The 23,047-nt window shown below is 29.2% G+C and overlaps 2 protein-coding genes across 2 annotated transcripts in view; both read left to right on the top strand.

Annotated features, from left to right (window-relative positions):
* The first annotated feature begins 5,077 nt into the window (after positions 1 to 5,077).
* On the top strand, positions 5,078 to 8,841 carry LOC114169721 (zinc finger BED domain-containing protein RICESLEEPER 1-like). The gene is made up of 4 exons (XM_028054989.2): positions 5,078 to 5,313; positions 6,276 to 8,270; positions 8,361 to 8,426; positions 8,579 to 8,841. The coding sequence occupies exons 2-3, from the start codon at positions 6,302 to 6,304 to the stop codon at positions 8,408 to 8,410; spliced, it is 2,019 nt and encodes a 672-aa protein (XP_027910790.1). The 5' UTR covers positions 5,078 to 5,313; positions 6,276 to 6,301; the 3' UTR covers positions 8,411 to 8,426; positions 8,579 to 8,841.
* A 9,373-nt stretch (positions 8,842 to 18,214) lies between these two features.
* Positions 18,215 to 23,047, top strand: part of LOC114169734 (alpha,alpha-trehalose-phosphate synthase [UDP-forming] 1-like) — a 41,805-nt gene continuing 36,972 nt past the window's right edge. Inside the window, exon 1 of the mRNA XM_028055006.2 lies at positions 18,215 to 18,295. The gene's annotated coding sequence lies outside the window, so the exon portion shown is untranslated. The remainder of the gene's footprint in view (positions 18,296 to 23,047) is intronic.

Raw genomic sequence — 23,047 nt, 5'->3', positions numbered from 1 at the left:
AAACACGTATACTACACTACATCATATGTCATTGCTTGTTGCCCAAACAAGTAACATTGCCCAAGCTTCAGAAGAAGACATTATAGTAATATGGGCAATGTTGACCAGAAGGAAGGTTAACTAAGGTTATCTAGTTAGGAATCAGATGAAAAAGCAATTAAGAGAATGTCCCTTTACCATAGGCCCACCACATTACTAACATCTTAATTTAGTTTCATGTTCCTCTTGAAGATGAACCCTTTGAGAACATTAATTGGAGGACATCCCCAATTGGTGTTGAAGTAGTTCATTCCTTTGGTTTTGTAAAAAACATTCATCATCAATGGGTTCATAAACATGAAATTGAGGGTCAACCTATTCATGAGATTATCCATCTATTGTTATACTCAATATATTATCCACGAGATTCGCGACCTATGGGCTTTTGTTGATTCCATATTTGACAGTATTGATGCTCGGGTTGGTAAACTTAAGGAAGGCATGGCTTACGTGCACCGCCACTTTCCTCCATCTTAGATGCACTTTATCTTTATGTTCATTAGCAGCTTTGTATTTTTTTATGCACCGTGTAATTGACAATGACATTATATTTTGTTATATTAGCAACTTAATTAATTTTTATGTTTTTTACTACTTTCTTCTATGTTTTTAGCTTTAGATTCAATATCACGCTTGCTTTGCATCCAATTAAAATTTAAATGAATTGATAATGTCAAAATTACGAGTGTAATCGATTACATTTAGTTGTAATCGATAACACAAACCCAAAATTACTAGGATTCCTTTTGTAATTGATTACCAATGGTGGCAATTGATTACATGTGAAGAAAATGTGTGCCCCCCATACGATTTCATCTTAAAATGTGCAGACCCGTGACGACTTTGTTTCATAAAACGTTCAGCCCCAACACAATTTCTCTCTTTGACTAGTTGACTTCTTCTTTGAAGGAAAAATGTATATGGGGTAAATGATTTCTTCATTGCGAAATCATGTGGGGGAATAACGATTTGCCTATATCCGTAAATTTTTAAAACTTGCCTATTATTGTAAATATCGTGGATGAATTGCCTAGTACGAAAAAAACACTATTGGGGAAAGACCTTTTTGTTGTGTTTAGAGTTGTTGTCAACACTTTTAGCAATTGACTTGAAAATTATTCCTCTGATTGTGAACTCTTGGTAGAAAAGGTAATTCACGATCAACATTCTTTTTTTTTTGACTAAATAAATGCATTCCTAATTTAAAGTGGTTTTTTTTATGATTCCATGTTTGTTAGAATGCAGTCTCTTAAATTTATGTGCATCATAAATCGTAGCTGGTTTTGATGGTAGGTTCAGAATGTCTATTATGTTTTGCTTTATGGTAACCTTTTCCGGCAGAAAAAAATTACTTTGTATTGATTACATATTTAGGTCATGAGATTACGTATCATATTGGAATTAACATGTATTATAAATTACTGATTGCACTAAGAAAAATAATCAGGTTTGAATGATAGGATATGGGACCAAAGAAGAAGCAGTGTGGTAAGAGTTATGGTAACTCATTGAAAGGAAAAGGTTGTATGGTAAGTTGCAATGTTCATGTAAGGCTTGTTTTGTATTTTATTATTGCATTTTGAAACTAGTAATAATTGTTGCAAAAGGTGTGCATAAGGCATTCATCTAATGAAGGTGTTAGCTAAATTGAATGGTACTTTGGAAGAGTACCAAAAGGATTTTATTCAAAAGACATCGTTTAGTGCAACATTGTTGGTGTCGAAGGATGTGAAAATATCAGGGGTTTTATTGCAAGAATTGGTTCACCGATGGAGAAGTGATAGTAACAACTTTACAATAGGGTCGAATGTAGTTAAATTTTACTTTTTCTGATATATGATTGAGAAAAAAAATGTTTTTTTTACTATATGTAGGTATGATTGTGGTATATATTTGCTCAAGTATATTGAGTTGTGGGATGGATTCAAGAGTTGGGAGGGAATGCACATGCCTAACTTTACTATGGTAAACTTAAAGCGTATTAATTGCACAAATTTTGAAATATTGCATAATTATTTAATTTGTTAAAAGGATGGATATTTGAATGTCTTATTAAATTTATGTGTAGGATGAAATTAAAGAGTTCTGTAGAGAACTTATCTCTCATCCATTGAACGAACATAAGAGAGATACTTTGATGTCGGCAAAGTTGAGTTGTTAAAAGGTTTACTTTACGTTGAAGAATTTGTACAATGATGAAGTTATGAATTATGTTGTTGGTTGTGTTGTAGTTGAGAAAGAGTTTTCATTTCATAATGAGAAAGGGTTATGTAGTTGAAAAAGTGTATTGATTTCATGTTGGTCCTCACTTGTACCTACTTTAGATGTCTTTGTTTTGTTGACAATGGAGGTTGTAAGATTTGGTGACAAGTTAGACATAATTTTGTAGTTTTACTTAATGTGGTTTATGTTTGTGTGATCAACCATTTTTGGTATTTTTGGAAGGGATTATGATACTTTGACAAACGTTTTTTTTGACAAAGTTTAATAAAGTTTATTTTTCAACACACACTAAACATTTTTCTTCTCTTTTCAAGTCACATCAAATCTTGTTTTCATCCATTGAGGTGCCGCTACATGTGTATTGTCAAAAGTTTATCAATAAAACTTTGTTAAAAAATAATTTTTCTACTTATGAAAGTTAGCCATGGTAGCTATTTTTGGATGTACAAGTCTAAAATGGAAATTGTATATGTTATTTAAAGTGGGTTACTTTCCTAGTGAATGAAAGTTTGATAGGTATTATTTGAATGTTATTTTACTTCCATTTAAGGAAACACAAATACATTGAAAGGTGTATTTATATTGTTAATGAAGTTAAAGTGTTTTGAAGGTAAAATCATCATTTAACATATTCGATCTTAGATTTTAAGTAAGGAGTAGTTAATGTTGTGTGTTTTTATCTCTGTTCTAAACTTTGAGGTATTTTATTCTTTAAACTTTAAAATAAATTGATATAGTCTTTTTAACTCAATGATATTAACATTTTTTACAAGTTAAAGTGTGTTTAAATTGACATTTGACCTGGAACATGTTAAATGGTGTAAATAGGGATGTCAAAAAAATCCGTACCTGCAGGTATCCGCGGATAAAACCCGCAACAGGTAAGAAACGGATATTAAAAATGGATACCCGCTACCCGCAGGTACGGTTATTTTTGATACCCGTATGTTAACGGGGCGGGTACGGGTATCATAGTATCCTTACCCGTGGATACCCGTACCCATTAAACTTTAATTCACAAAAATACTCTTATATATATATATATATATATATATATATATATATATATATATTAGTAAAAAGCATTCTATTGTGAGTCTTCATTTAGTAATGGTGCTTGGATTCTTACCCCACATAAGAGTAGATTACTTCCAAGTAATGTGGAGGCATTGATGTGTCTCCAAGACTAGTTATGGATCAACATGGAAGGTAATGAAATTAACATTTTTACTTAGATATTTTAATTAAGTGATTGTTAGAAATTTTTAATGAACTTCTTATGTTTTCAGGCTCTTCTAGATTAAAATTGGACAACATGAAACTTTATACAATGTTGCAAGAGGTGGACATTGATGAAGTTAGTAATTTCTTTAATATTTTATTCAAAAATAAATTACAATATAAGTTGTTAGTGATTTTTTATTTGTTTGTTTTTCATAAATCAATTGGAGAAAGTGAGCTTGTTGATCTAATCATTAGTTATAGTTAAATATTTGTTTTTTTAAATATATTTTGTAAATACCCGCGGGTACCCGTGGATACCCGCGGATATGAAAAAAATAGACGGGTACCCGCATAACGGATACCCGACGGATATGGGTACGGGTACAGGGCAAATATTTATCCAGTGGGTAGGGTACGTGGGAGCTACTACCCGTACCCTACCCGCCCCGTTGACATCCCTAGGTGTAAACAATTTAAATGTCAGTCTAGAACAACATTTAATCCATAATGTGGACGAATTTTAATTTCACATCTAAATTTAAAGACTAAAAAGATATTTGATGACTATTTGACAACTTTTATAGGGTAAAATGGTCTTAACAAAAAATAACTTGTATTTTCTAAAGAAATAAAAAGTGAATAGTAAAAAAGGGTAGTATCAATTTGTAGTAAAAAAAATTGCAGTGTCAAAATACCAGTGTCCATTTTAAATATGATTTTAGTCTTTAATCTTGGATGTGAAATTAAAATTCGTCTATATTCTAAATTTTGATATATTTTAGTCTTTAAACTTTAAAAATGAATAGATATAATCATTTTTAACTCAATGACCGTTAACTTTTTTTACATGTTAAATGTTATTCTAGACTAACATAATCAAAATTTATAACATGACGAATTTCAATTTCATATCTAAATTTAAAGAGTACAAAATATTTAACCCAAATACAATTCATACCCCCACCTCATCTTCACATATGCCCGAATTTATAAATATCCAACTCATCTTTACATCTTACCAATTTTACTTTAATAAAAATATATATTATATTTATTATGTTGTTTTTAAAATTTTATAATTATTTTTAAAATATAATTAATTACTAATAATAAAATTAATTCTTTTTATTATCTATACGCATATAAAAAAGGAATCTTTTTGTCCATGTTTTTTACTTTTATCTTTTAAATTACATTTTATTTAAATTTAACTATTTTTTCAAAATTTAAATATTATTTTAAATTAAATAAATAAATTATATAGTAAATAAATAAAAATCATTTATAAAATAAATAATAATTAAATTATAAAAATTATTTATATAATTTTATTATTGTTTTTGAACATATACGCACATATTCACCTGTCATAAAGTCATAATAAAAAGAAATCCGTAGCAGGTGTTTTCACTGCCCATAATTAAAAAAATCCATAAGGGCATGTTTTTACTTGTTATCTACTTTTACCTTTTTATACAAGGTTTTTATTGGTTTTCTCTTTTTGTTTTCGGAATTAAAAGTCAAATTTCAAGAGTGGGTCAATTCCATATCTGCATTTCCGAACCCAGCCAATCAAAACCACCAACCCAACCCGAAAAACAGAACTAGTAGAATCCGCATTTCACCCACCCACCCGTTTTTTCTTCTTTCTCAATCACGCCCAATTTGGGTATACCTATCAGAATCGGATCCAAATCCAAACACGCAGTTCCTCGCCGGGTTCTCTCTCCGTCTCCCTCCCCTCCTAACCCTATCAATTTCTGCCGGACCCTCCTCCGATTAGACTCTAATATCTCATCCACCACCATCACCACCCTCTCTCTCTAAGTAAGACTCTCCCTCTTCAATTCAACTTTCTTCCCTTTTCCTTTAATTGGAACTCTTAATTGCCTTATATGTTCAATTTATCTTCTGAATTGCATAATAATTTTGTAAAATATTGCTTTTATTTAGAGCTTATTGTATATAGGCCACGAAATTGTAGCAGTCTATGGTTTTAAATTCCAAAACATACCTAATTTGTCTTTTCCTTTACTTTTTTTGCCTTCAATTTACTGTGACTTTGATGTTTATTTAAGGTTTAAGTTAGTTTGAGTCAAGATATGTCTAGATTCTGATCTAAATTAATTGTTCTTACTTTGTTTTTCTGAGGAGTATGCTGAATTTCAAGGTTTTGTTTGTTAACTTGAGTAGGGTTATAAATTACAGTTGTTATTGTGATCATCATAGTTAAGTTAAGGAATCTTGTAGAGCAATTGCGGCTGACAGGGTCTGTGATCACAGCCTGATGAGACTGTGATATTGGCAATTAAGATGATTGAGTTTGAGCTCATCATGTGAGGTAGGTTGCAATTTAAAACTTTGCTCTAATGGAAGAAATCTTGGAAGAAATCTAATTTAGGAATATAGGTTGTCGTTTTGACAAGGTTTATTAGAAGATAAGCTTTAGCCCTCTACATCTTTGTCTAATTCATGAAAGAGCGAGGGGTGAGCCTTGTCGAAATAGTAAAGTTGCAGGATTATGACATAGAGGTCACAGGTACAAACCTAGAAAAGTTTGCTTGCAGGGTAATATTGTGCAGATTTATTATATATACTTTCCCCAAACCCACTTGGTGGAGGTGCCTTGTGCATTTGCCACCCTTTATTCAGAGGAGGGTGGGACCCACATCAGCTTTTGATTTTATTCTACCTATTCATCCTTAAATGCTTTGCTACTTCACAAATTTTGAAGTTTTGACTTTTTGTTTTGGGTGATTACTTATCAGTTAGTTTTGTGTGATGTGTAGAGTGTTGGTAATCTGAAGCCTATGCGATGGAAATATCAAATGATTCAGGCACTAAGAAACCAAAAAGGCTGACATCCGTTGTTTGGAATCACTTTGAAAGGGTTAGAAAGGCTGACATCTGCTATGCTGTTTGTGTGCATTGTAACAAGAGACTCAGTGGATCAAGTAACAGCGGAACTACTCATCTGAGAAATCACTTGATGCGGTGTTTGAAAAGATCAAATTTTGATGTGTCTCAATTACTTGCTGCAAAGAGAAGGAAGAAAGATAATACCATCAGTCTAGCTAACATTAGTTTTGATGAAGGTCAGAGGAAAGAAGAATATATAAAGCCAACGATTATCAAGTTTGAACAGGAGCACAAGAAGGATGATATCATTAGCTTCGGAAGTAGTAAATTTGATCAGGAAAGAAGTCAACTTGATCTTGCACGCATGATCATATTACATGGATACCCATTGAGCTTGGTTGAACAAGTAGGATTCAAGGTCTTTGTGAAGAACCTCCAGCCTCTCTTTGAGTTCATGCCAAACAGTGCTGTAGAGATTTCTTGTATAGATATCTATAGAAGGGAGAAAGAGAAAATGTATGATATGATAAACAAACTACAAGGTAGGATTAATCTGTCTATTGAAATGTGGTCTTCAGCAGAAAATTCTTCGTATTTGTGCCTGTCTGCTCATTATATTGACGAGGAATGGACATTACAGAAGAAAATCTTGAACTTTGTCACACTTGATTCTTTGCATACTGAAGACTTACTTCCAGAAGTGATTATCAAATGTCTCAATGAATGGGATATTGACGGCAAGCTTTTTGCCTTGACACTGGATGATTGTTCCATCGATGATGACATCACCCTTAGAATAAAGGAGAGAGTTTCTGAGAAAAGGCCTTTCTTAAGTACTCGTCAGTTACTTGACATACGCTCTGCAGCACATCTCATAAATTCCATTGCTCAAGATGCCATGGATGCATTACAGGAAGTGATCCAAAAGATTCGAGAGAGCATCAGATATGTTAGAAGTTCACAATTAGTGCAGGCAAAATTTAATGAAATTGCGCAGCATGCTACAGTTAACACTCAAAAGGTGTTGTTTCTTGATTTTCCTGTTCAGTGGAAGTCTACATATCTCATGCTTGAAACTGCAGTAGAATACAGGAGTGCTTTTTCTCTCTTCCAAGATCACGATCCCTCTTATTCATCAACACTAACTGATGAAGAGTGGGAATGGGCCACTTCTGTTACTGGATACCTAAAACTTTTAGTTGAAATTACAAACGTATTTTCGGCCAACAAATTTCCTACTGCTAATATATATTTCCCTGAGATTTGTGATGTCCATATTCAGTTAATTGATTGGTGCAGAAGTTCAGATAGTTTTCTTAGTCCCATGGCTTTGAAGATGAAAGCCAAATTTGACAAGTACTGGAACAAGTGCAGTTTGTCTTTAGCTCTCGCTGCTGTTCTAGATCCTCGGTTTAAAATGAAATTGGTTGAGTACTACTACTCCCTGATTTATGGCAGCACTGCTCTGGAGCGTATCAAGGAAGTTTCTGATGGTATCAAAGAACTTTTTAATGCGTATTCTATCTGTTCAACTATGATTGATCAAGGCTCAGCCTTGCCTGGCAGCAGTTTGCCTAGTACTAGTTGTAGTTCCAGAGACAGGCTAAAAGGCTTTGACAGATTCCTTCATGAGACATCACAGAGTCAGTCCATGACATCAGACTTGGAGAAATATTTAGAGGAACCAATCTTTCCACGTAATTCTGATTTTAACATATTGAACTGGTGGAAAGTCCACATGCCAAGGTACCCAATTTTGTCTATGATGGCACGTGATGTTCTTGGGACTCCAATGTCAACTTTGGCACCGGAATTGGCATTTAGCACTGGGGGCAGAGTGCTAGATTCTTCTCGTAGTTCACTAAACCCTGATACAAGAGAGGCTTTGATATGTACCCAAGATTGGCTCCGAAATGAATCTGGAGGTATGTACTTATCTTGTACCCTTTTCCACCCATAGAATAATGTTGATTGATTTCTGATTCTGATGCATTATTTTTTCTGACTCTTTTCAGATCTAAATCCATCCCCAATCCATTCTGCTCTACCTCTTCTCCTCGAGTGAAGTTAATTTTACCATGGTATGCTTCTGTAAAACTTGTGCCATGAGTTCCCAATCTCTCCAGACTCCGTTGTCGAATATTTTATTTTTTATATGTGCTTGATTTTCAAGGCCGATGGGTCGGTTACCAGTTCATGAATAATATTTTACCATTTTATTTTATAATTTCAGGCCTTATGGAAGAAGCATCTTAGAATTCTCAAGTTGGCCCTTGTTCCCCGCGTCATTTGTAGCAGGGAAGTGATCTATCTTTGTGCAAATATTCTGTGAAGATGCACTGTATATTCTTAGAGCAACAATGTAGATTTTTTTTATACTTATAGAGATCTCTTCTCGGTTAGATGCTTTTATTGGGACTAGCGGCTGAATCTGATTTTGTATAGAGGGTTGCATGCCCTTGATATCAAAATCGCTCCTTGCCTGAGTTTTCTTTCGCTTCACTTTTCACACAATAAAGTTGCACTAAATGAATGATCCTAACGAATAAAGATCACTTCAGAATGGTATGTTTTAAGTATCCTTCATCACCTTTATAATGCAAAGTTTTTATCCACATTTTTGTAATTAAACATGAGAGAAAGGTTAGGATAGATCATAATTGTTAAGTACAATATTAATCATGTTAGGAGAGTGATATATATACACACACTCACACACACCTCATTTTTGAGAGATATCTATTATACATCCTTTGTTTCTTTTTTGTTTCTTTTTTTCTTTTATTATGTCATTATTCATAAAACATTTTCCGTCTTGTTATTAAGGCTAGTGCATACCAAAGCCTCCAAACCCTTTCCAAGTAATTTCTTCTCCAACTGCAACTATCCACTGCTGATTATGGATAGTGACATTTTTCTTTCCTTTCTTGGCCATCGTTGCCTCCTCCTTCTTCCTCTCCGAACCCAGATTCACCCATCATAATCCATCCTAACCCAATTAAATTCCAGAATTCTGTTTATCCAAACATAATCTGCAAACAAATATCAGTAGCACTAAGCCTTGCATAATAATATGGGGTTTATAGAGCTGGAAGTGGAGCTTCAAAATGAAAAGATTGACAATGGTAGCAATCACAAGAACCACTTTCCCTAGAGTTAAGCTGTACGGAAATCAATTTTTGAGAAGAGAGAAGCTTTTGCTTTCTACATGTCGTAGAAGAGGAATGTCTACTAGATTTAACCATTTGAATATTTCTATACATTTAATTGATTAAATTTTAAATCAAATAATTAATAAGTGAAACTTAATTTATAAGTATTAATTCTTTAAGTTATAATGTTTAATTAAATCTTTCAAATAATATAATATAAAAAGTTAATATTTTAAATTATTTTATTTAATTTTTAATTTTAATGAAACAGGATGGTCTGCTAGTCTATACATATGACGGATTAAGTGAAAAGAGATAGACCACATATTAAAATCACTAAATTCATTAAAGGTTGTTTCCTCCTGCATCCCATCAATTATTTTCCTGCACCCATTATTCTTGATTTTATTTTTTAAACACACTAAATCAATTTTGGAAATATATTTCTGGAAGATAAAATTTTCCGAAAGTCTTGATGGGTGCTGGAAGAAAATTGACAGGCTATCTGCTTTTTAAAAAATTTCAATTTCATCTTAACTTTTTAAAGTGTTTCAATTAGGTCTTTTACAGACAAAAAATATTAAGGTTGTTAGCACATACCACGTGTTAGTCTCTGATTTTTAAATTTTTTAAATTTTTTGAATTTTTAATTTTTTTTTGAATTTTTTTTTTAAAAAATTGTTACGTGTCAAATCTTTGGTGTGACATGTGGCATTGTCAGTGCCACGTGACAAGGTACTGCCACATGTCCATATTAAGTGTCATGATTTCAATTTAGTCATCACCACATATATTTATTCGTTTCAATCTAGTTCTCATTCTATTTGTTTCAATTTTGTCCGAATATTTTTTTACAAAATAGAAAAATATTGTCTTTTCCTTGAAATCAAATTTATTATTTATATAAATGTTATATTGAATTTGTTATTAAAAATGACTTACAAAATTATTATTCATATTTATATTAAAATTTAGTAGTAAAAGTCATAAATAACAAAACATGAGTATAACAATTTCAATAATACTAATTTTTTATTAAAAATGACGTCATAACATATTAAATTTTTCTTAATTGTTAATCCATGTTTTGTTATTCATGACTTTTACCACTAAACGTTAATATAAATATCAATACTTTATTTTGTAAGTCATTTTTTAATAACAAATATCAATATAACATTTAAATAAATAATAAATTTTGTCTTAAAAGAGATACAATATTTCTATATTTTGAAAAAAAAAATTGGACTAAATTGAAACAAATAAGGTGGAGACTAAATTGAAACAAATAAATATATGTGAGGACTAAATTGAAACAAATAAACATATGTGGAGACTAAATTGAAATCAAGACAATGACACTTGGAAGAGACACTAACACAGGACAGTACCTTGCCACGTGGTACTGACAATGTCACATGTCACATTAAGGATTTGACACGTGGCAAAAAAAATCAAAAATTAAAAAATTAAAAAAATCAAAGGCTAACACGTGGCACGACGTTAACGAAGTTAATAATTTTTTTCTGAAAGGGACCTAATTAAAACACTTTTTCAAAAGTTGGAACGAAATTGAAACTCTTTTAAAAGTGGGTACCAAACTAAAATTTTCGAATGAAAGTAGGTACCAATCGACTAATTAAACCTTTAAATTATGATGAATACACATCCAAGTGAGCTTTGCCATTTCTAGATATGTGGCAAAGTTCCAAGTGTTGTCTCAAAATTTTAAGGAAACTTTGGATGAGAAGCAATTTTGCACTCTTATAGTTTTTATGTGCATTTTATGGGAGTGGTTAAAAAGATCAAACTCTCTTCGTTGTTGTCGTCATTCCCTTTTTATCATCATCCTCTTGTGGTCATTGTCACATTGATTTTTGTGAATGAATTAAAAAATGTAGAGGTGTCAATTTGGCTAATGGGTTAGTTTTAACCCATCCTTCATGAAGTTCCTTTTAGGGGGTCCCTAAATGAGAGGGTCAAACAAAAAAGTCTCAATCACCTCTCAAGTGAGTTAGGGCTAGAGCTAAGGTAGGTTTGACCTCATTAAAATACTTTAATTAAATATTAAAAACAATACTTTGAGTCTTAGACAAAAATCGAGTCGAGTTATCTCGGGCCAAGCCAAAAGCTGAGATGGGTCGCCCAGACCAAAGGTCAAGACTAACCGGCTTAGGTAGAAAGTTTAGAAGGGTCGACCCAGACCAAAGTTAGAGATGGACCGACCTGGGCCTAAAGTCGAGAAGTGTCAATCAAGGTCAAAGGTCAAAATGGGTGACCCAAACTGAAGGTTGAGATAGACTGGCTTGGGCTGAAGGACGAGAAAGTCTAGGACAAACTAAAGGCAGAGCCGAGTTGGGCCGAAGGCCGAGACGATTCGACATAGGCTGGCAGTCGAGACTGGCCAACGATTTAGACGAGTTGGGTCGGCCCATACCAACGACCAAGAGGGGTCAGACCAGGCAGACAACCGAGACGAGTCTAATCGAGTCGAAGGTTGAGATCAGTTGAGCCAACCCAGACCAACGGCCAAGATGGGTCGGGTCGGGCTGATGACAAAGACAAATTGGCCTGAGCTAACGACGAACATATGCTAACTCGAGCAGATGGATGAGATGGGCAATCAATTTATTATTATTAGTTTAATTTTATTCTTTACATGATTTTGATCAAGTGATATATTATAACTTTTATTAGTATATAGAAAAAGATACTCATTAGAATTAAAAAAATTAAAGTAAACAGAGATTTAAAATATATTTGAATTTGAATATTTGTTTTCCTTTTATATTTTTAAAAAATATTTTTAATTTTTATCAACTAGGTTTCATTAATGTTTGCAAATTTAATAAATATTTTGGTTCTCATGAAATTTTATTTGATACTCTAATTTGAAATGTATACAGTTATAATTTCTTTTTAATATTTGATATCGAAAAAACAATCATCCTCTTAATATTGAATATGTGATAATATTATGTTTCCTGTACCATATTTTTTATTATTTTATAAAAATTAATTAATTAATATTGAAACAATAAGAAAACAGATATGTGTATGGGTACAAGTATATATTCGTTACCTAGTGGAGATGGGCAAGAGACAAAGTTTAATACCTGTTGGGTTAAGGTATGTGGATGAAGATAATTTTTTCTATAGGGATGAGTATGAGATTAAAGGATAATAAATTAAATGGAGACCCAAAAACATAAATAACATTATCAATAGATAAGGAAGGAAGAAGATTAATAATACCAACACCATAACACCATGTGAGGAGACCTAAGACCCATTGACCATGGTAATGAAAGGCAAATAACTTGAAGTAGACATAGAAGAGAAAAAAGATTTAGTATTAGTGATGTAATCTATGGCACCTAAGTCCAGAACCTAAAAGCCATGAAAGTTAGAATGAGTGAGACCAACAAAATATGTATCTTATGCAACAAAAGCAATGGAACTAGAGTTCTCACAATTCTCATGCCATTTGAAAAAATTGTTAAAGATGGTAGGTTTTTTAAAGGATAAGATGACACATGAACATTAGAAAAGGTCATAGGTGTGTGTAGAGAGTGAAAATAATTACCACGAGGAAAGCAACCCTCTTGGTGACATTTAGTTGCCTACCGTACACATTCTTGGAAGTTTGGATCACAGATGCTCAAATTACGGACATTTTCTTTCCGCACTCCCCCATCAAACTTTTTCTACCTTCCATTTATTTCGAAATAAGCTCATTTAAGAATATTATGAGATAAAAAAAAATCCCAAATATATCTCATACTCCGTCTAACTGTTTTTTCTTTCATCTATGTACTTCTACTCCCTACCCCATAATATAAACAAATCAAAAAATAGCCGATGTATTTTTATTATAATATATAAGTGAAAACACATGCGTTGTTATTTACTTTTTTTTATAATAAAAAATAATAAAATTATTTTATTATTATAATTATAAAATTAACAATTATTATTGTAGGTAATTTTTTAAATAAAAAATTATTAAGTTTAAAAAAAAGTCAAGAAAAACTGTTAAATTAAAAAGAAATCAATCATTTGAAAGGTAAAATTGGTAAAATAATGATTTTAATTTAATTTTTTTTTATGTAAAGGGTAAAATTGGAAAGAAAATATGAACACCAAAAAGTATCCTTTTTATATAGGTATAGATTGTAAAATATAATAAATTCAATAATAATATTTTTATTATAATAATAAAATTAAATAAAAGGTTTTTATAATTTAATTATAAAGAGTTTTTATTTATTTTATAAATAAATTTTTAATTAAAAAATTATTAAGTTTAAAAAAGTGGTCAAATTTTAATTTATTTATTTTTTATTAAAAGGGTAAAACTGGAAAGTAAATGCAGATACCAAAAATAGGTATCTCTTTATACATAGGTATAGATTCTAAATTGCATAGTGGATTAAATAATTTGAAATATAACTTTTGAATGCATAGTTTTTGGAATAAGATTATGTAATTTTGGACTATATGATATAGTTTTGAGTTATATAATATACAATGTTGTTATTTTATGGTACAGTTTTAAAATATATTTCGATTTGTTTTAGACTGTATAATTAAAAAGTATCTGAGTTTATATATTCTAAAATATAGCTTCGAATTGGTTATGAGATACGTTTCATTTTCATATTATGAAATATAAGAAAAGGAATTCTGGGGGTGAAGAAAGTAAAACTGATTAACCAATTGTCAAAATATTGGTACAGTTCAACTTCAACAAGAACCTTGTCTTTGCAAGACTGTACTGGCCTATAGAAGAGGCTTTTTCTTCCTGCACCCGTTCAGTTTTTTCCACATCCTTTAAATTTTCAAAATAACCATATTTTACCTTTTGTAAAAGTGAATTTTAGATTACCTATCGTGAAAATTTTTTGGAACGAGATTTTTAGAACGCGTGAAATATATTTTGAAACAATCTTTCCATAATAATATTTCTGTATATATTACCTCTAGAATGAACTTTCCAAAATAAGTTTTTCAAAATGATTTTTTTTAATTACTCGGATAGTCTCTATTTTAGTAGGGGTGTGATATAAGTAGGGACTAAATTGAATTAAAGAGACATAAATAGAGACTAAATTGAAATCAAGACAATGATATTTGATAGTGACACTAACACGTGCTATTGTCCTGTCACATGATACTGGTAGTGTCACGTATTACATCATGAACCTGACACGTGACAACAACCACATATTGACACGTGACACGCCGTAAATGACGGTAGTAAATTTTCTCTTAAAGGAGCCTAATTAAGATACTTTTTCAAAAGTTATGACACAATTGAAACTTTTTTAAAAGCATAGACTAAATTAACACATCTGTACTAAAGTGAGGACCATCCAAGTAATTAAACATTTTCTTTTCTTTCTTTGCAACTGTTTTCTCTCTCATCTTTGTTTGCAACATTCTCCTTGTTTTCTTTTTTCCTCTACAATGTTCTCCCTCTTTAATTTTATCATTCTTTTTTGTTTTTGTCTTTGTAGCAACGACATTGACAACTAAGACGACTATTGTTGAATTGATAAAAATAATACTTTTTGAAAAATCTCACAACATCTAGGATAAGCAAAGGAGTGGGTATTAGTCTCACAATTTGTGATTTATATTCAAACTTTGTGTAGTGATAATTGTCGAGAATACCTTTCACACTCTTTTAAACATTTTATGGCTTCTCATGACATTCTTCGTGAAACCTCATGTGTTTATACACCTTAATAAAATAGGGAAATAGGGTGATGGAGCATAATAATAAAGACAACTTGTTGAAATCACTTGTACAATTTTAATTCATGGTGAGTTTTATCGGTATTTTTGAGGTAATGTTATTCTTATTACATGTTATCTTATTAACACGTGTCATCTTCAGTTTTAAATAACAAAATCCCTCATTCTATTTTGTTCGCTCATGAACCTTTTCACCCTTACCTCTTAAATTTTTTGTATCTACGCGTTTTGTTCATAATTTTAGTTCTGGTCTTGATAAATTATCTCCTAGCTCATACAAATGTGTTTTTTTAGGATTCACCATATCACAAAATTGATATAAATGTTTTTCTCCTTAACCCTAAAAAATATATATGGGTTACTAGGAAACCCTAACTTTAGATACCATGTGAAAATAGTCAAAATTAGGTAGAGAATTCATTCTCTTGTGTAAAAAATACACATAGGGTAATATATTTATAATAAAGAATATTACTAAAAAATATGGGCTAAGCCCAAATACACATAATATTGTAACAACATAAGATATTGTAAGTAACTACAACTTAATAACATGTAACACTTCTCAATCTGGTGTATATGAATTGTATGTACTATGCTTGGTACAAATATAATCAATTTTAAATTCCCATAAAGACTTAAAATATATGTTAACTAATAATCACTTGAGTTAACAAACCTATTCATAATGTCTCTAGATACAATTATTTCTCAAATAAAGAGACATTTAATCTCAATGTACTTGGTCCTTTCATGAAAGACAAGATTAAAGTTATGGTCTCTCCCAATTGTGAATTTGTTTAGCTTAAACAATTACTTAAAGAGTTGCAATTTGGAAATATCACTCAAATGATACTTTATGTGAAATCAAAGATCTTATTTGTTTACCAGATCAAAGGTCTGGAGAGATAATTGGCACCATATGTGAGCCTCAACGTCTTTATCACCTCACCTTTGACCTTCTGCACATGTTGACACAATTGAAATGTGTATTATGTTGTTTTGTCATCTTACTTATCTCAAAGTGTTAAAATGTTATGAAATTTAATATTATGTGGTCAATATAAAAATGATATTGTAGTTAATGTAAAAGAGTGAATAACTTATTACTTAAATGATAAGAGACTCTCTTTGTCACTACCATTAATAGAACTAGCCTTGTTATCCAACACATTTTAAATGAAAGAAACAAAAATTGATCCACCTTTTATATTACCCACAATATTATTTTACTTTAATCACATAGTTTCATATTTTTTTATCACATAAAAATAAGTAAACAAGATAATATAAAAATATAACAATCACGTCAATAATATAAAACAAAATAACAACAAACTCAATTAAAAATATATATAAAAATTGAATACACAATAAAAATAATTAAATTTATAAAATACTTAAAACTTTATTATACTAAATTTGCCAAAGCTATTTCTATAGAACTTATTGTACAAGAACACTTGACAACTACCCATTCACTCTTCATACAATAGCATAAACCAATATTTCATCAATTTTTCAAGATTTTTCGCAACTAAGTAACTTTTCTCGTTTTTATTAAATATTAAATGTTTATCGTGATTATGATGTTTTCTGTTTTATTAAATAATTAAGTAATACATCAAATCATCAAATTTAGTACATTAACTTAACATTCCATAAATATAAGTATCACGAACAATAAAAAAGAAAAAAAAAATATCATGCATGCAAGGATTTTATTTTATTAAAAAATAAAAAAAGGAGAAGAAAGGATAATGGAGAAAACAACTTGACCAAGTTGTGACAATAACCTCACAACTCTTACAACTAACTTAGAAAAGTGTGAAAGAGTATATTGGTATATAACTTTTTTTTCTTAGAAAAGTGAGTAAATTAGACAATGTAAGATTTTTACTTGATAAAATAATAATAAAAAATAAACTATCACAATAAGTAGAAAACATTTTAATATAATAAATGCGACCTCACTAGTAGAAGGTCAACATAATATTTATTCATAAAATTTTACTCCTAAGAAAAATATGTTCATGATCAATCAATCACCAAATCACTTTGCATATATTCTCTCGAAAAAAAAGCGATTTAACTAGGTGGGCACAAGTCTAAATTGATCCCATTATCCAATCAACTTGAGCAAAACAAAGAAAAAGTTGAACATAGTCAAATATTGCTACAACTACAAATATAGTGGCATTGTTTCCACCATCAAATTTAATACGTAGGATATTCCAAAAAATACGTGTATAGTTTTATGTTATGTAATTCATAATTCTTATCACTCAATTTGTATTTTTAACCGTATATTCCTTACGATAAATAATCGTGCTCCCTTGATCGGATTTTAATAACACAATTATAAATAATAATTTTTCACACAATTTACATGTAAGACTCGAATTTGAATAGACAAAGCAAAGCTAAAGAGTGACACTTTAGAGATTCAATAATCTAAAAGAACTTCTAAAATGAAAAAAAATTATGCACGAATTTAACAAAAAGATAAACGATGATTCTTTTTTCTTAAAAAAAAAAAACTTGTATACAAAATTAATTTTGACTTAAAAAATCATTTTTTTTCAACGTAGTTATTTAGGTCAAATTCAATACATACATGAAAATAAGGTGAACGAGTCGAATTGAATTTAATTCATTTTTAAAATAAATTAATTTTTTCTTAACTAAATCTGATTCGAGTTCGTGATGAATTGGATTAACTTACATATTAAAACCTATTTTAATATTTTTATAAGTGAGCGGAAATGATATTTTAAACCATAATCATGAGTTTGGGTTACAACAAAAGAAAAATAATTTTATAAAACTTTTGGAAGAGAATAAAAAAGTAGAACAAATTCCCTATAGGCAAAAAAGATCCATGTCTCCAAAAAAGCTCTCTTTCTGTTACTTTCTTCTCTAAATTATTTAAACCCTTACATTCCTTTCTTTCTCTTTAAGGATTCACACTATTTTTTTCTCTCTTAACTTTCACACTCAAAACCTGCATTTCATACTCTCAAGGACGCAACCTTCCGGTTAGTTTTATTTATTTATTTATTTATTTTCTTTTTCATTTTATTTTGTTTATGAATTTTATGATTTTGCTTCTTTCGATTTGATGGATTTGTTCTTGATTTTGGTAATGTTTTATTTATTTACTTTAAGGTTTTGACTGTGTTATTATTATGTTTTCTTTTTGGTTTATATTAGCTTTAATCTTTGATAGTGAATGGTGTTGTAGCCCCTGTGTTCTACAAAAGCATAAAAGTGATCCAATTCACTTTTACTTAAAAGGTTTATATAAATATATCATTTATAAATTCAAAGTACAGTAAAAGTTACAGGACTCATACTCAAGATCATACGTGGGTTTGGATTATTTTTTTTTTTGACCTTTTAGATATATTTAATTTAAACTTTTGTTGATTTCTTCCTTTTGTGATATAAGGAAATTCGGATTTATCAATTGTTTTATTTAATATATTTTTTTTTGTCTCTTGTTTTTTTCTTATGATATTTTCTGTGTGGTGGTGGGAGTAGACTGGTTTCTTATTTAAATTTTTTATTTTTTACACGTAGTTATTAAATATGATATTTTAAGTTTAGTTCAATTTTACAAAATTAATTTTTAAAATGAATTTTATATTTATTTATGTAATGTAAAATTGTTTTATATCTAATATATGTGAAATCTTTAATATACCTCTCACGTCTATACATATCGAATGTATGTGAAAGTAAATATTGATGATGATTTGATAATATTTTAATAACAGTGTCATGATAAGTTCAACAAAATACAAATTTCGTTAAGATATTTCACATAACTCTGATATTATTTTAAAAGTCTAACTCAACCTAACAAAATTAACTTATAAAATAAAAAATAAAATTGACACTGGACTATAAATTTATCTTATTTCAATTGATACGAAATATCCAACATATTTTTAATAATCACATGTAATGTTACAATTTAACATTACTTAATTAATATAATTTTCATTATTGTCTTATATCCTATTACTCTCCATCTTCATGTTAGTGGGCATGTAAAAAGTCGGTTAAAGTTATTTTCTTTATAAGTGAGTCATTCCTCTTTTTCTATCTTTTTCTAGACACAAATCACTTATTCTTTTTCTCTTATCTGGATTCTTTTCATTTTGCTCTTGCCAATGCTGTAAATCTTTACATATTATTCAATAAATTCATGTTTTAACATGAAAGTTTTTAATAACAAATCATAAATAAATACTTAAGAAAAATGTTATACCGTATCTCTTCTTAATATTTTTACAACAAATGGAACGTGTTGTATATATGGTGGTGGAAATTTTGAGTCAAACAATTCAATAATAATAATAATAACAAATGAAAAACTCAAATATAATTAAACACGTGGAAACAATCCTCACCAAATCCATTTCTTTATAATATAGTTTTATGTTACACTTGTCTTCAAGTTAATAAAGAAGAACAAAAGTCATAACTTACGAAATAATATTTTCAGCTAATCACGTGGTTCAAACAATACGTGTAACACACACAAATAAGACAAAAAAAAAAAAAAAGAACCGTGTGGAGACATTGACTGGTCAGATTACGTGTAATCTCAAAATTCTTACTTGGCTTCAGAATACGACCAAATTATTTTTAATGTTTTTAACCATAATTGGTGTATACAATAAAAGGATATCATCATAAAACCTTCACGATGATAGAAATTGTTACCATTTATGTGAAATAGAACATATATTTATTATTTTTAAAAAGTGTTTGATGATAATTTTATTATTGAGCCTAATTAAATTTTTAAGTGGATAGATAATATATATATATATATATATATATATATATATATATATATATATATATATATATATATATATATATATATATATATATAATTGAATAAAATATCCATTAATTGAACTGATTCTTTTAGTCATCGATAAAATTATTGAATACTTTACTGGACAAAATTTTTTGGAAGAAATTGTCGTTGAATAAGTGGTGGTTTCTATCAAGTACTTTACATTGACAATATGGAAAAAAAAAATTATGGAAAAGGTTGTTGTTGAATAAGTGGTTCAAAACAAGACACTATAAAATAAGGCCAAAATAGTTAATATGTGGAATTTAAATTTCATCTTGTATTTTTAAATGAATCAAAGTTAAATATTTTTGGACTAGATGTCGAGTTCAAACCTTAAATTTATAAAAACATGGTTCAATTTGGTTAGCACTGAACAATTTGATTAAATTTAAGATAAATGTTTTGAAATAATTAATTTTTAAATGATCACTAATTTAAGAAATGAATAAGATTTTATGGTTAAAAAAAAAGGAAACTGCTTATTTTATTAAAAAATATTTTTTAAAAGATAAGCACAAACAATACCGTCCACTTTCTCATATTTTTCAATAAAAAAATACATTTGAGCATAAACATTTAGTTTAACAATATCTCAATTATTATTTAATGATTTAAAATTAATTTTATAAAACTGTAAAATGGTGTATATATCATGGAGGGTACTGTGAATAGAATCAGAAGAAGAGGTATTCATCAATATATGAACCACGTTAATCATGCAAAAACAGAATAAAAGAAAAGAGAAAAGTAAAAATGCTAAGTTGATTTCATACATGAAAAAGTTTATGCCATTTGGCTGTCTAACTTTGGAACACAATAAGAGGACAAAACATATAGCCATGTAAAATGGTTGTCCCCTTTCATGTGTTAAGATTTGTTTGGCTTCATAATTTGAAAATGAAGTTTCAAAAGTGCTTTTTGTGACTGCTTCCACTGCTATAGCTTGCATTTTATGTACCAACTTGCGTTTTCAAAGAGAGATTGTTGCATGGCCAGTGAAATTCCTAGACTTTGTATTCAATCTTTATATGTATATATACTATGATATAAAAGAGATTTTTTATGCATATATTTTATTTGTAATTTTAATTTTTAAGTTTTTCTTTAAACTAAAATAACTATATTACCAATTTTATTTTATTTTAAATTTGACCATCTTTTTTCTAAAATTAAATTATTTTTAAACTAAAATAATTATTATAATAATAAAATTTTTAAAAATAAACCTTACCTATAATAAAATTGTAAAAATTATTTTAATTTACTTTCATAATTATAATAATAATAATTTTATTTGTTTTATTATAAAAAAAAATGAACACACAAGTAACACGTGTTTCATAATAAATTTAAATAATCGTCTACATATAAAATTGATTAAGAATGTGAAATGGTATATTGGCTAGACGTGGATCATTCAATATAAATTTTTCCATTTTACCATCTTCTTGAAGTGTGTCTTCATGTTACCATTTCCAATTAAGGAAAATATAGATTTTTCTTAAATGACTTAAAACATTTTTTTTTTCTTAGATAAGCACCATCTTGAAAATATATATATATATATATATATATATATATATATATATATATATATATATATATATATATATATATATATATATATATATATATATAAAAGGTAACACCGGCTTAATTGATACTAATTTATATATTATAAACTTTTCTATAATAATTAGAAATCGTAAATTATTTTTTTATTCACACATTTCTTTCGTTCACACTCTTTTCTCCATTTTTTTCATTCGCATTATTTTAATTATTTTCTTTATTTACACTTATCTCTTTCATCTATATTAATTTCTTTCATTCACTACAATTGTTTTCTTCTTTTCATTTATTTTACTTTTCTTAACATGAAGATGTTGTACCATATTATTTTTAACTAACTGTCATTAAGGTCAACTAAACCAACACAAATTAGATAATATGAAAAATAAAATTTATTAGATATCGACTTAGCCGACAGCAAATTACATAAATTTTAAAATAAAAACGCACCAATACCGATTTGATCAACACTAAAATGTTTTGATTAAAAAAAATTAATTTAAAAATTAATGAAAAGTTAGTCAATACTACTTAAAGTCTTGGATAATAAATTAATGTACATAATTTTAGAATCCTACCATGTATAACTCTAATTTAACTTTATTGCTTTTTTCTTGTTAACGTTTTTTAATTGGTGTAAAATGCCTATTATTTTCTTGAAGTGAAAGCAATAGATTCAACAGAGTACGTAAAATATATATTATTATAGAATTTAATGGCGTTCCTTATATTTTATAATGAGTTGAATATGCAGAAAAGAGTGTGATGGACCCAAAAAATATGTGGTTTTGTTGGTTGTTGGAGAATTTATGGTTTAATGGAGTAACATAGCCATCTTTGACGGGTCCCCTAGCTTTTAAAAGTCGAATTCCACACCCACTTGCCTGCGTTTAGTGCAGAAGAACAACCTTGCATGCAATGCAAAATCTTTATACGATGCTGTTTTTGTCGCTTTTAATGGGACCTTTACTCCACTATGTCGTATGTAGTTCCATTCGCGGTGCTCGCAAATTTCGTATTTTTCTTACCTTTATAAAAGTTCCTCCAATACCTATTTTCTTTAGATTCTTATCAACTTTTATACAAAAAGGCTACTTATACTTTTGTTTTCTCTTATTTGGAAACATATGGAGGAAAATTGGAATCTAGTAATATTGTATCTTTTCTATTGAATTGATTTTCATGAACTTTTTTGTTGGTAACATTTTGTGGGGATAAAGTATCAAGCACTAACACAAAATGCTCCTTTAGGTCTAGTGCTTTTGGGTTCTCACGCCTGGTTTATATCATATGTAGAATCGAAAGGCGTAAATTTATGTCTGTAAAAAAAAAAAAGAGT

The sequence above is a fragment of the Vigna unguiculata genome, chromosome 11, assembly GCF_037176805.1.
Source record: "Vigna unguiculata cultivar grain cowpea cultivar isolate G323 ecotype 2 chromosome 11, ASM3717680v1, whole genome shotgun sequence".
Taxonomy (NCBI): Eukaryota; Viridiplantae; Streptophyta; class Magnoliopsida; order Fabales; family Fabaceae; genus Vigna; species Vigna unguiculata.
This window is presented reverse-complemented; position numbering and strand designations above follow the sequence as displayed.